Source organism: Trachypithecus francoisi, unplaced genomic scaffold (genome assembly GCF_009764315.1).
Source record: "Trachypithecus francoisi isolate TF-2019V2 unplaced genomic scaffold, Tfra_2.0 Lachesis_group3, whole genome shotgun sequence".
Lineage (NCBI taxonomy): Eukaryota > Metazoa > Chordata > Mammalia > Primates > Cercopithecidae > Trachypithecus > Trachypithecus francoisi.
The window spans coordinates 123,960,294-123,974,013 of record NW_022681468.1 but is presented as its reverse complement, the minus strand read 5'-3'; the positions used below and the strand labels follow the sequence as shown (position 1 = coordinate 123,974,013).

Below are 13,720 nucleotides of genomic sequence, written 5' to 3'. Positions count from 1 at the left end.
TTTGAAACCCAGGCACACAGTAGGCACTCAGTAAACAGAATGCGAGGTACCCTCCAGAGACACCAGTCCCAAACCCTTTCCCATGCTCATCGGTCCCCTATGAGTCTCCAGCCTTCTTTATTTTAAAGCATCTCCCTGAAGACGAGTGGGGAAAGCGTACCACCCGCTGATTCCAATTCCCTAGGCGGCCGCGACGAGCTGCGGCGTCTCTGTGCCCAGGCCTGCCCCATCCCGCCTGCGCCCCGCCCCCTCTCGGCTCGCACCAAGGCCCATTGCTGGCGCCGCCGCCATCCCGGCGCGTCACTGCGCAAGCGCGGCCCGCGAGCGTGGGGTGTCTCAAGGTGCCGGGTTGCAGGCGCTCAGGAGCGCTGGGGTTTGAGGCCTGCTTTCGGCCGGCGCCAGCAGAGCACTACCTGAGGCAGCTAGGCGCAGAGAGCCGAGCCTCCCCGCGCCCTGGGCAGTGTGGCCATGGAGAATCAGGTGTTGACGCCGCATGTCTACTGGGCTCAGCGACACCGCGAGCTGTATCTGCGCGTGGAGCTGAGTGACGTACAGGTAAAGGCCGGGTCGGGCGGCGGGAAGCGCGAGGGATCGCGGCTCCAGGTACCCGCCAGGACGCCTGCCCGCTTTGTCAGTGTGCGCGCGGGAGAGCCTGCAGTGCGCCAACAAGGTCCGCGACGCGGTGCGCTCACGGCATGCTGGCGCTTGTCGAGGCTCACCCGCAGATCCCGGGCCGGGGGCACAACCCCCCGAGGGCTGCAGGAACCTTCGGGTCCTCAGAGAGCTCGGACTGGGCCTCTCAGGCTACCCCGGGCCTCTTCTTTGTTCGCAGTCGGCGGCCTTCATGGATCCCAAGGCCGGCCCTGGCTGCCTGGCCTTCGGGGTTCGAGTTGGCTGGGGCCCTTCGAGATATGGAATGAGCTCGTTGGGTTAGGGGTGCAGTTGTGACAGCGGCTTGCTGGGCCGTGGCTGGCCTAAGAGGTCCAGCCAGGCCCCTCGGACGTTACCGAGGCAGGGCACTGCAGGGGGTGGGGGAGGGGAGGGATGGGGGCCACACCCACCTCGCAACCGTTCAGTGATGGAAATCATTCTCACTACTTTTAATTTTAAAATTCACAAGAGCTGGAGGAAGTGATTTCCCCCTCTCTTCTGAAGTCTGTGAGCTCAGTCAGGTTTGCTGAGTTGCACAGAGAACTTAAAAATTTCTTAAGTTACATTAAGCATTTCTGTTTGAGATCCTTGGCCCTTTATATAAGCAAGCTGAAGGCACCTAATAGCGGAGACTCAAGGACCTGTGTATCCTCATGTCTGTGTCCAAACTAAAGATTCCAGGCTTTGAGAAACTGGAGTTTTCATTCTGGAAGGTTCTTTCTCTTTTCTTTTTTTCTTTTTTTTTGAGACGGAGTTTCGCTCTTGTCGCCCAGGCTGTAGTGCAGTGGCACGATCTCAGCTCATGCAACCTCTGCCTCCCGGGTTCAAACGATTCTCCTGCCTCAGCCTCCCGAGTAGCTGGGATTACAGGCATGCGCCACCACGCCCGGCTAATTTTTGTATTTTTAGTAGCGACAAGTTCACCATGTTGGCCAGGCCGGTCTCGAACTCCTGAGCTTAGGTGATCCACCCGCCTCGGCCTCCCAAAGTGCTGAGATTACAGGCATGAGCCACCGCACCCAGCCTCTGGAAGGTTCTTTCTACAGTCATCCTTACTGGAAACTTCTCCTTAACATCTATGGCACTTTGTAACCTCTTTCACTCCATTTAACTCTCTCTGCTCCTGAATCAGGCATCTGGCTGGATCACCCATGGATCCGGTAAAATGTAGGTGCTTTCTGAGTGTCGACTTGAATTTGTTGAATTTAATATAATCTTTGCTTCTGGAATATAAGCCGTTTTCCTGTTGAAAGATGAAGACAGTAGTGGCCAGAATGCCTTTAAATAGGCTATGACATTGCATGGTGTGTCATTTAATGTGTTCATCCAGACTGAGATTATACTTTTGGGTCAGAGTATGAATAAATGTTCTGTGCTGTCTCCCTCTACTGCTCCAGGGTGGTTTAATAGAATAGGAAAAAACAAACAAAATCTTTTGTAGATGGGGCTCAAAGTCCCCTTCTAGAGAGGGTTCTTCCAGCAGTCAATAAAAAAGTACAGAACAGGCTGGGTGCTGTGGCTCACGCCTGTAATCCCAGCACTTTGGGAAGCCAAGGCGGGCGGATCACCTGAGGTCGGGAGTTCGAGACCAGCCTGACCAACATGGCGAAACCCGTCTCTACTAAAAATACAAAATTAGCCGGGCATGGTGGTGCATGCCTGTAATTCACTGTGTTGGCTACTTGGGAGGCTGAGGCAGGAGAATCGCTTGAACCGGGGAGGCGGAGGTTGCGGTGAGCCAAGATGGTGCCATTGCACTCCAGCCTGGGCAGCAAGAGCGAAACTCCATCTCAAAAAAAAAAAAAAAAAAGTAACCATCTAAAACATTTTGGGGAAAGATAAATCATTTTTCCCCCTTATTAAGTTTTTATTTTCTCTGGGGTTTCACATCTGTAGTTTTGAGGCACCCATATTTCAACTACCATTAGTTTAAAAGCACCATGTTACACTTATAAAAGTGTTTACATGTGTTAGCAATCCTCTAATACATGTAAGGTAGTACAGATTTACAAAGATGAGTCAGACCCAACTTTTCAAGGGCATGCTATCTAGAAGGAGGCGTATCATATACAAACAAAAAGTTTTGTGTAGGAGTATGTTTATTGGTAGAATTGGAGTTGGATGTTGGACCAGGTATCTGGTGTTAAACAAATTTGTTACCTTTGTTTAATTTAGTTAGTGGTGACTTCCAGAAATGAGAATTATTTTTGTCAAACTAAGACTGGGAGAACGTTCCAGAAAGAGAAAGGCATAGACTTTTAGACACTTGTAATGTCTGACTTAAACCGTGTCAATGCCCAAAGGCCACCAATAACATACCGGTAGTTAAACAAGTTGGGTTTATTACTCATTGCATCAAGAGAGAGCATACTCCATGGGGAACCCTGGAGTGTTTCATTAGGAGGGTGTTAGAACTGATTATAGGATTTGGGTGTTGGTGATGAGGGGAGGGGAGGGTTAAGGAGGTTGGGGTTTTACTTCAGAGAAGATCCTGTAAGAAAATATGGGAGTTTTGTGGTTGGGTATGTGAATAAATCTTATCTATAGGGCAGGGAGACTAGTATAAGAACAAAACTAATTGCTATAGGAGTAGCAGTCACTCAATTTGGCCAGAGGGTATTTGGGATTTCATGGGTGGCATAGCCACTATGTATTTCTCTGTGCTTGTAACAAAGTTGTGAAATGGCCTCTGTCTCATTTTATGAAGATTTCAGAGTAACCTTGTCTGAGGTTGGTATTCTGTGAGATTGTTTATGTCCTGTAGGAGAATAACATGGCCTGGCTGTGAGTGCTATGCCTGCCTCTGAGTGTCAGGGGTCGCCTTTTTTTGTTTGTTTGTTTGTTTTTTGTCTTTCTCAACTGATTGCTCTATGCAGGGCTTGTTGAAATCAGTGGTTATACATGTGCAGATTTGTTATTAAAAAAAAGAAAAGAAACCAGTGGCTCTGGCTCTGGATGAAGCGCTTCATTTATTTGTTCAGTAAAAATCGTTTATGGAGTACCTACTCTTGTCTATCATTAAGCTAGGTGTGGGGTTCTTGGACAGCACTTTGACACTCCCTGCTTTCTGCAGCATGTCCCACAGCTTATGTGTAAATGTGAGTTTTAAAGTGTTAAATTCCAGTTTGGAGGCATTGGCTCTGTCTCCCTCCATCCTGACACAGAGAACTGTCCAGTCGTCACATCTCTATTCTGTCTTTGGAACTGCAGGGCTAGTGACTATGAGAGAACATGGCTGATGTGAGGAGAAATGGTGGACAATAAAGACTTCAGCAGTGGCATTGTCTGTGCTTGAGGTGAGCCGTAGCAAAGAGGCCAGCTAAGGCAGTGTTACTTTCAAAATTGAATTTACTTTCATGATGAGCATAATGAACATGTTTGTCCCGAAAAACGTAGTTGTTAAACCATTGGTTTATTTACAAGGTGCTTGTTTTGGGTGTTGTGAACAGAGAACAGAGTGTAGCTGTGTTTGAGAGCTGTTTAAAAGATATTTTTCCTATCCTTACCTAACAGAGTCTGGTGGAAAGAGTGCGAACTGAACACATGAGATTGGGTCCTTGTTCTTACACTTACGCTCTGGTGACCATGATTCACTTAACCTTTATGAACCTGTGGCTCTTCATCCAGACAGATATGAACAGTAGTGCCTAACTCATAGGACTATTTTGAGATTTGAATTGGAAAATGGATTTGAAAGTGCTTTGCAAATTCTAGTGTGCAGTTCAAGTGAGTGATTATGATGATTGTGATATTAAACCTTAGATGAGAGGGATGGACACAGAGCAATGGAATAATAGAGCCTATTAGTAGACCTTTTCATATATGAAAAGTTAAGGTATAATAAGAGGCGCTCTTACAAATTAATGAGGAGAGAATGACCCATTCAGGAAATTGTACTGGGACAATTGGTAATCCAAATGGCAAAAAGAAAATAAGATCCTGCCTTATGCCATACACAAAAATCAGTTTCAGGTGGATTAATGACCTAAATGCATAAAGCAAAACTACTAAAAAGAAATATAGGAGACTATCTTTATAATATTGGAAAGCGGGAGAATGTGTTAAGCAAGATGCAAACCCTAAAGACAAATATTTACACATTTAAGACAAACTTGAAGAAGACATTTGCAGTGCATATCACTGAGAGATGACTAATACCATGAATATTTAAAGAACACCTACAGACCAATAGCAAAAGACATATTACCCAAAAGAAAAAGGGGCAGATAATATAAACATTTCAGAGTAAAAGGAAACAAGAATGACCAGTAAGTCTGAAAAGATGCTGAATTGCAATTATGATCAGGCACGTGTACAGGCATACCTTGTTTTATTGTGCTTTGCTTTATTGTGCTTTGCAGATAATGCGGGTTTGACAAACTGAAGGTTGTGGCAACAAAGTCTGTTGGCGTCATTTTTCCAACAGCATGTATTCACTTAGTGTCTCTGTGTTGTATTTTGTTAATTCTTGGAATAGTTCAGATTTTTTTCATTATTATTGTATCTGTTCTGGTGATCTGTGATCAGTGATCTTTGATGTTACTTTTTTTTTTTTTTTTTGAAACAGAGTCTCACTCTGTTGCTCAGATTGGAGTGCAGCAATATGATCATAGCTCACTGTAGCCTTGAACTCCTGGGCTCGAGCAGTCCTCCTGGCTCAGCCTCCCGAGTAGGACTACAGGTACCTGCCTAGCTAATTTTTAATTTTTAAAATTTTTTTAAAGGTGGGGTCTCATTATGTTGGCCAGGCTGCTCTTAAACTCCTGGACTCAAGCAATCCTCTTGCCTTGGCTTCCCAGATCCCTGAGATTACAGGCTTGAACCACTGTGCCTAGCTTTGATGTTACTATTGTGATTGTTTAATTAATTAATTAATTAATTAATTTAGTTTTGAGACAGGGTCTCACTCTGTCACCCAGGCTGGAGTGCAGTGGTATGATCTTGGCCCATCGCAACCTCCACCTCCCAGCCTCAAATGTTCCTTCCACCTCAGCTTCCCGAGTAGCTGAAACTGCAGGCGTGTGCCACTGTGCCCAGCTAGTTTTTGTATTTTTTGTAGAGACGAGGTTTTGCCATGTTGTCCAGGCTGGTCTCAAACTCCTAAGCTCAAGTGGTCTGCCACCTCGGCCTCCCAAAGTGCTGGAATTACAGGTGTGAGCCACTGTGCCCAGCCACTATTGTGATTGTTTTGTGGCAAAATGAAATACACCTATATAAGATGGTGAACTTACTCGATAAATGTGTGTGTTCTGACTGCTCTCACTGGCCATTCCTCCATCTCTCTCCCTCTCCTTGGGCCTCTGTCCTCTGAGACACAACAATATTGAAATTAGGCCAGTTAATAACCCTACAGTGGGGCCGGGTGTGATGGCTCATGCCTGTAATCCCAGCACCTTGGGAGGCTGTGGTGGGGGGATCACTTGAGGTCAGGAGACCACCCTGACCAACATGGTGAAACCCCGTCTCTCCTAAAAAAAATACAAAAATTAGCCAGGTGTGGTGGCGTGTGCTTGTAATCCTAACTACTCAGGAGGCTGAGGCAGGAGAATCACTTGAACCTGGGAGGCTGAAGTTGCAGTGAGCTGAGATCATGCCACTGCACTCCAGTGGCAGAGTGAGACTCTGTGTCAAAAACAAAACAAAACAAAACAAAAAAGCCATACAATGGCTTCTAAGTGTTAAAGTGAAGAGTTACACGTCTCACTTTAAATCAAAAGCTGTAAATCATTAAGCTTAGTGAGGAAGGCATGTCAAAACTGAGACAGGCTGAAAGCTAGGCCTCTTGCACCAAACAGCCAAGTTGTGAATGCAAAGAAACAGTTTTTGAAGGAAATTAAAAGTGCTACTCCAGTGAACACACAAATGATAAGAAAGCAAAATAGTCATATTGATGATATGACTAAAGTTTGGTCTGGATAGAATATAATTCAGCCATGACATTCTCTTTTTTTTTTTTTTTGAGACGGAGTCTCGCTCAGTTGCCCAGGCTGGAGTGCGGTGGTGTGATCTCGGCTCACTGCAAGCTCTGCCTCCCGGGTTCACACCATTCTCCTGCCTCAGCCTTGTGAGTAGCTGGGACTACAGGCGCCCGCCACTACGCTCAGCTAATTTTTTTATATTTTTAGTAGAGACGGGGTTTCACTGTGTTAGCCAGGGTGGTCTTGATCTCCTCACCTCGTGATCCGCCCGTCTTGACCTCCCAAAGTGCTGGGATTACAGGCGTGAGCCACCGCACCCGGCCTATGACATTCTCTTAAGCCAAAGCCTAATCCAGAACAAGGCCCCAACTCTTTCAGTTCTATGAAGGCTGAGAGGTGAGGAAGCTGCAGAAGAGAAATCTGAAGCTAGCAGAAGTTGATTCATGAGGCTTAAGGAAAGGCCCTGTAACATAAAAGTGCAAAGTGAAACTACAAGTGCTGATGGTAGAAACTGCAGCAAGTTATCCAGAAGATCTAACTAAGTTCCTTGATGAAGGTGGCTACACTGAACAACAGATTTTCAATGTAACAGCCTTCTACTGGAAGAAGATGCCATGGAGGACTTCCATAGTTAGAGAGGAGAAGTCAATGCCTGGCCTCAAAGCTTCAAAGGACAGTCTGACTCTTTTATTAGGGGCTAATGCAGCTGGTGGCTTGAAGTTGAAGCCAGTGCCCCTTTACCATTCTGAAAATCCTAGGACCCTTAAGAATTATGTTAAATCAGCCAGGCGTGGTGGCTCATGTCTGTAATCCCAGCACTTTGGGAGACCAAGGCGGGTGGATCACCTGAGGTCAGGAGTTCAAGACCAGGCTGACCAACATGGTGAAACCCCATCTCTACTAAAAAATACAAAAAATTAGCTGGGCATGGTGGTGGGCGCCTTTAATCCCAGCTACTTGGGAGGCTGAGGCAGGAGAATCGCTGGGATACGGGAGGCAGAGGTTGCAGTGAGCCGAGATCACACCACTGCACTCCAGCCTGGGCAACGGAGTGAGACTCCGTCTCAAAAACGAAAAAAGGGAATTATGCTAAATCTACTCTGCCTATGCTCTGTAAGTGGAACAACGACTCCTGGATGATAGCACATTTGTTTACAGAATGGTTTACTGAATATTTTAAACCCACTGTTGAGGCCAACTTCTCAGAAGAAAAATATATTTATTCCTTTCAAAATACTACTGTTCATTGACAGTGCACCTAGTCCCACCTAAGCGTGCTGATGGAAATGTCAAGGAGATTAATGTTGTTTTCATGCCTGCTAACATAATATTCCTTCTGCAGCCCATGGATCAAGAAGTAATTTTGACTGTCAGGTCTTATTCAGAAAATACTTTCTGTAAGGTTAAAACTGTCGTAGGTAGTGATGCTGTGATGGGTCTGGGCAAAGTCAATTGAAAACCTTCTGGAAAGGATTCACCATTCTAGATACCATTAAGAACATTTGTGATTCATAGGAAGAGGTCAAAATATAAAAATGAACAGGAGTTTGGAAGAAGTGGAATCCAACCCTCATGGATGATTTTGAGGGGTTCAAGACTTCAGTGGAGGTAGTAACTGCAGGTGTGGTGGAAATAGCAAGAGAACTAGACTTAGAAGTGGAGCCTGAAGGTGTGACTGAATGCAGCAATCTCATGATAAAACTTGAAGGGATGAGGAGTTGCTTCTTATGGATGAGCAAAGAAAGTGATTTATTGAAATGGAATCTATTTCTGATGAAGATGCTCTGAACATTCTTGAAATGACAACGAAGGATTTATACTATTTCATAAACTTAGTTAATAAAGTAGTGGCGGGGTTGAGAGGATACTCTGATTTTAAAAGAAGTTCTCCTCTGGGTAAAACAGTATCAAACAGCATTGCATGCTGCAAAGAAATCTTTAGTGAAAGGAAGACTCAATCAATGAGACAAACTTCATTGTTGTCCTTCTTTAAGAAATCGTCACAGCCACCCCAGCCTTCAGCAGTCACCACCTGGATCAGTCCACAGCCATCAACATTGAGGCAGGACCCGCCACTAGCAAAAATATTACAACTCCCTGAAAGCTCACATGATCATTAGCATTTTTTAGCAATGAAATATTTTAAAGTTAAGGTATGTACACTGTTTTTTAGAATAATACTGCATACTTAATAGACTATAGTATAATATAAACATAACATTTATATGTACCGAGAAACCAAAAAATTTGTGTGACTCACTTTATTGTGATATTAGCTTTATGGTGGTGGTCTGGAACAAAACCTACAATAGCTCCAAGGTATGCCTGTAAATTAAAATGATAGGATACTGTTTCTCACATTAGAGTGGGAAAAATGAAAAAGCCTGACCTGACCAAGTGTTTGTGAGAATGAATGTTCAGCGACAGGACATTTTTTTTTTTGAGACGGAGGTTCACCCTGTTGCCCAGGCTGGAGTGCAGTGATGAGATCTGGGCTCACTGCAGTCTCTACCTCCCGGGCTCAAGTGATTCTCCCACCTCAGCCTCCCAGGTACCTGGGACTACCGGCGTCCGCCATCACGCCCTGCTAATTTTTGTATTTTTAGTAGAGACGGGGTTTCACCATGTTGGCCATGCTGGTCTCGAACTCCTGACCTCAAGTAATCTGCCTGCCTTGGCCTCCCAAAGTGCTAGGATTGCAGATGTGAGCCACCGTGCCCGGCTGGACATTTTTTCTTTCTTTTTTTTGAGATGGAGGCGCGATCTCGGCTCACTGCAAGCTCCGCCTCCCGAGTTCACGCCATTCTCCTGCCTCAGCCTCCCGAGTAGCTGGGACTACAGGCACCTGCCACCACGCCCGGCTAATTTTTTTGTATTTTTAGTAGAGACGGGATTTCACTGTGTTAGCCAGGATGGTCTTGATCTCCTGACCTCGTGATCTGCCAGCCTCGGCCTTCCAAAGTGCTGGGATTACAGGCGTGAGCCACCGCGCCCGGCCGGACATTTTTTTATACAGTTGGTGGAAGTACTAATCGTCACAACTGATTTGGAGAACAGTTCTGCACCATGTTGTCAAGCTGAAGTTGTATGTCTTTATGACTTGGAAGTTTTGTTTTTTTTAGAGAAGCTCTTACACATATACAGGTGGAGGTAGAATGTTCATTGCAGCAAAAAATTGAAAACAGCCTCAATTTTTGTCAGCTGGAAAATGGATAAATTGTGGTGTATTTATACAATGGCACACTGTACAACAGCTACAATGAACGAAACAGAACCATCTTTATGGAATTAAAGCTTAGAAATATAATATCAAATAAGCAAGTTTTGAAGAATGATACAGGCAGTATGAAATTATTTATGTGACATGTAAAATCATACTGTATATTGTGAATGCCCAACATGTTGTAAGTGAATAAAGAAATACAGTAGAAATTACAAACTCCAATCCTGGAATAGTGGTTACCTGCGAAGTTGGGGCATGTTTGAGGGAGAGAGGGCATTGGGATTGAGTATTTATATAATGTATCTATGTCTGTTTTATTTCTTTTTTTAAAAATTGAGGCAAATAAAACAAAATGCTAATGGATGTTAGGTATAGTGGTGTTTGCTATATTTTTCTGTTTGTCTGATTGCTTGAAATATTTCATAATAGAAATCAGTAAGTCTAAGTTGTTTATTACCACAGTACAAAAGTACTTATAAAGCAGTAAGTTAAATAATCTTGTAACTGTTGACCGCTCCAGGCATAGTGCTAAGTACTAGATATTCAGTAATGAGCAACACTTATAAAGGCACTACCTTCAGATTGAGGGAGACAGGCAATAGATATGTTAATAAATAATTACCTAGATAAAGTGCTATGAGGGAAATAAAGAGGGTGATGAAATAGAGAATAATTGGTAGAGTCAATTTTAAATACAGTAGTCAGGGAAGGCTTCCTTGAATAGGTGATATTCTAGCTGTGTGAAACTTGAAAGATAAAACAAATTGTGCAGAAAGCTGGGGGAAGAACATTCCAACAAGTCCACAGATTTAGAGGCAGGCAAAGGCTTAGTGGGGTTCCAGGAGCAGAAAGGATATTAGTATGTTTGGAGCATAGTGAGGAATAAGTTAGAGGGAGATGAGGATAGAAGGGTTTGCAAGATGTAGGTCATGTAGAGCCTTGTTGCCATGGTAAGGAGCTTGGGTTTTATTGTAAGAGCAATGGGAAACTATTAAAGAGTTTTAAGCAGAGAAGTGACTTTGTAGGATTTGTGTTTCAAAAAAGATTATATTGGCTTCTATGTGGATTATAAAGGGGCAAAGTGAACTCTAGAAAACCATTTAGGGAGGCTGTTATAGTAGTATGGGTGAGAGATGAGGTGGCTCAGTTTAGGGTTGTGGAGGTGGAGAGCCATGGACACATTTGAGATATATCTGAAGAGAACCTTGAGGCCTTGATGGACTTATTGGAGAGGAAGAGAAAAGAATTAATGACTAGTCTTAGGATTTTGACTTAAGCACAAAGTAGATGACAGTGCAGTTTACTGAAATGATTAAGACTGCAGAAGAGTTTTAGTGGCCAAAATCAAGAGTCCCCTTTTGGACATACTAGTTTGAGAGTCTGGTTTTAAACAATTTCCATGTGAAAATGTGAACTAGTGATATAACTATACAAATACAGAGTTCAGGGCAGTAGTCTGGGTGAAAATAGAATTTTATGATATATTAGACTTAATTGATTGCAAAATGCACCACTGTTTTATTTTTTTCCCTCATGATAATGAGGGGAAAAATGCTGCTGATTATGCTATGCTACAAGCTTTCTTATTACTTTGAGTATTTTAAATTTATTGAAAGAGCTCTCTGAGAGTTTATTTAAACTGTCAATGCTGTTCAGCCAAAGATAAGGTGGGTTTATTGCTTGTTCCACTGAGGGAAAACACACACTGTAGGGAAGTATGTGGTATCTCAGTAAGAGGGTGTTAAAAAAGACCTTGTTATATGGGATTTGGACTTTGGTTGAGTAATGGTGGGGGTGTCTAAGGAAGTGGGGTCTGCTATAGATTGGATGTTGACAGAAAGCAGGGACAGTTCTATGATTTGGTATTTTGTGGTTGGCATAGTGACCTGTCATTAGACAAATTTATGCAATGGTCTTGTTTTGTTTCATTTTACCGTGGTCTTATAGTAACCTCAAGTTGGTTGGTATTCTTTGAAATTGTCTATGTCCCCAAAAGGGGGAATTAGAAGACGACACCAACTGATACATACACCCAGTTGAGTGTTATACAGCTATGACAAGAAAGAGTAAAGATCTTTATGAACTCACAAGGATTTATTTAGATGGAAAAAAAAAGCAAGATGTATAAGAATGTATATGGTATGCTACTTTTTGTATAGAAAGGAGGGAAAGTAAGAATATCTGTTTTGGCTGGGTGCGGTGGCTCCCGCCTGTAATCCCAGCACTTTGGGAGGCCCAGGTGGGTGGACCACAAGGTCAAGAGATTGAGACCATCCCAACCAACATGGTGAAACCCTGTCTCTACTAAAAATACAAAAATTAGCGGGGTATGGTGGCTGGCGCCTGTAGTCCCAGCTACTTGGGAGGCTGAGGCAGGAGAATCGCTTGAACCCAGGAGGGAGAGGTTGCAGTGAGCCGAGATCACACCACTGCACTCCAGCATGGCCACAGAGACTCCGTCTCAAAAAAAAAATAAAAAAATAAAAACAAAAAAAGGCTGGGTGCCGTGGCTCAAGCCTGTAATCCCAGCACTTTGGGAGGCCGAGACGGGCGGATCACGAGGTCAGGAGATCGAGACCATCCTGGATAACACAGTAAAACCCCGTCTCTACTAAAAAATACAAAAAACTAGCCAGGCGAGGTGGCGGGTACCTGTAGTCCCAGCTGCTCGGGAGGCTGAGGCAGAATGGCGAAAACCCGGGAGGCGGAGCTTGCAGTGAGCTGAGATCCGGCCACTGCACCCCAGCCTAGGCTACAGAGTGAATTGTTTTGTATGTTTGTTTGAGACAGGGTCTCACTCTGGCACCCAGGCTGGAGTGCAGTGGTGTGATCCTGGCTCACTGCAGTCTCCACCTTCCAGGCGCAAGCGATCCTCCTACCTCAGTCTCCCAACTAGCTGGGACTACAGGCGCATGCCACCACGCCAGGCTAGTTTTTGTATTTTTTGTAGAGACAAGGTTTCACCATGTTGCCCAGGCTGGTTTCAAACTCTTGAGCTCAAGTGATCTACCTGCCTTGGTCTCCCAAAGTGCTGGGATTACAGGCATAAGTCACTGCGCCTGGATGAAAATAAGAATATCTAAATATATTTGCGAATTTTTGCAAAACACGCATATACAGAGAATAGATAAACCAGAAATGAATGAAATGGTTACTGGTATGTGGGGAATAGGAATGGAGGAGGATGGATTTGGGAGCAAGACTTCTGAGGAAATCATTTCATAAAGTTTGAATTTTGAACAATGGGAATGTTTTACATATTCAAAGATAAAATTGTATTAAAAAAAAAAAAAGGAGGCCAGGCTTGGTGGCTCACGCCTGTAATCCCAGCACTTTGGGAGGCCGAGGCGGGCAGACCACGAGGTCAAGAGATCAAGACCATCCTGGCCAACATGGGGAAACCCTGTCTCTGCTACAAATACAGAAATTAGCTGGGTGCGGTGGCACATGCCTGTAATCCCAGCTACTCAGGAGGCTGAGGCAGGAGAATCGCTTGAACCTGGGAGGCAGAGGTTGCAGTAAGCTGAGATCGCGCCACTGCACTCCAGCCTGGCGACAGAGCGATACTCTGTCTCAAAAAAAAAAAAAAAAAGTAAAAAGCAAATTAAATAAACAGAACCAAAAGGACCTAACTATATATCAAATTGATGACAAAATCTTACAGATAAATTAATCAATACAAATAATATTTGAACATAGTACTCTGGTTCTTTAGTAGATTATGTCCTTTTTAAAAATCAACCTTCCCCCCTTTCACTGGAATATATTCTGAGGACAAAAAGAACTGCAATTAAATGTTACACTTAGAAGGGTTATTTTTCCCTTTCCTTTTTTTTTTTAAATTGAATATAAATTTTGTCTTTTTTCTTATTTTCCACAAGGAAACTTCTACAAGTAATTAGTAGGTTTACTGTTGGCAAAAAAAGTT

At 43.9% G+C, this 13,720-nt stretch overlaps 1 protein-coding gene across 1 annotated transcript in view; it reads left to right on the top strand.

Moving 5' to 3' along the window:
• The first annotated feature begins 281 nt into the window (after positions 1-281).
• HACD3 (3-hydroxyacyl-CoA dehydratase 3) overlaps positions 282-13,720 on the top strand; it is a 49,670-nt gene continuing 36,231 nt past the window's right edge. The window contains exon 1 of the mRNA XM_033189726.1: positions 282-555. Within this exon, the coding sequence (XP_033045617.1) occupies positions 469-555 (87 nt within the window). The 5' untranslated portion in view covers positions 282-468. The remainder of the gene's footprint in view (positions 556-13,720) is intronic.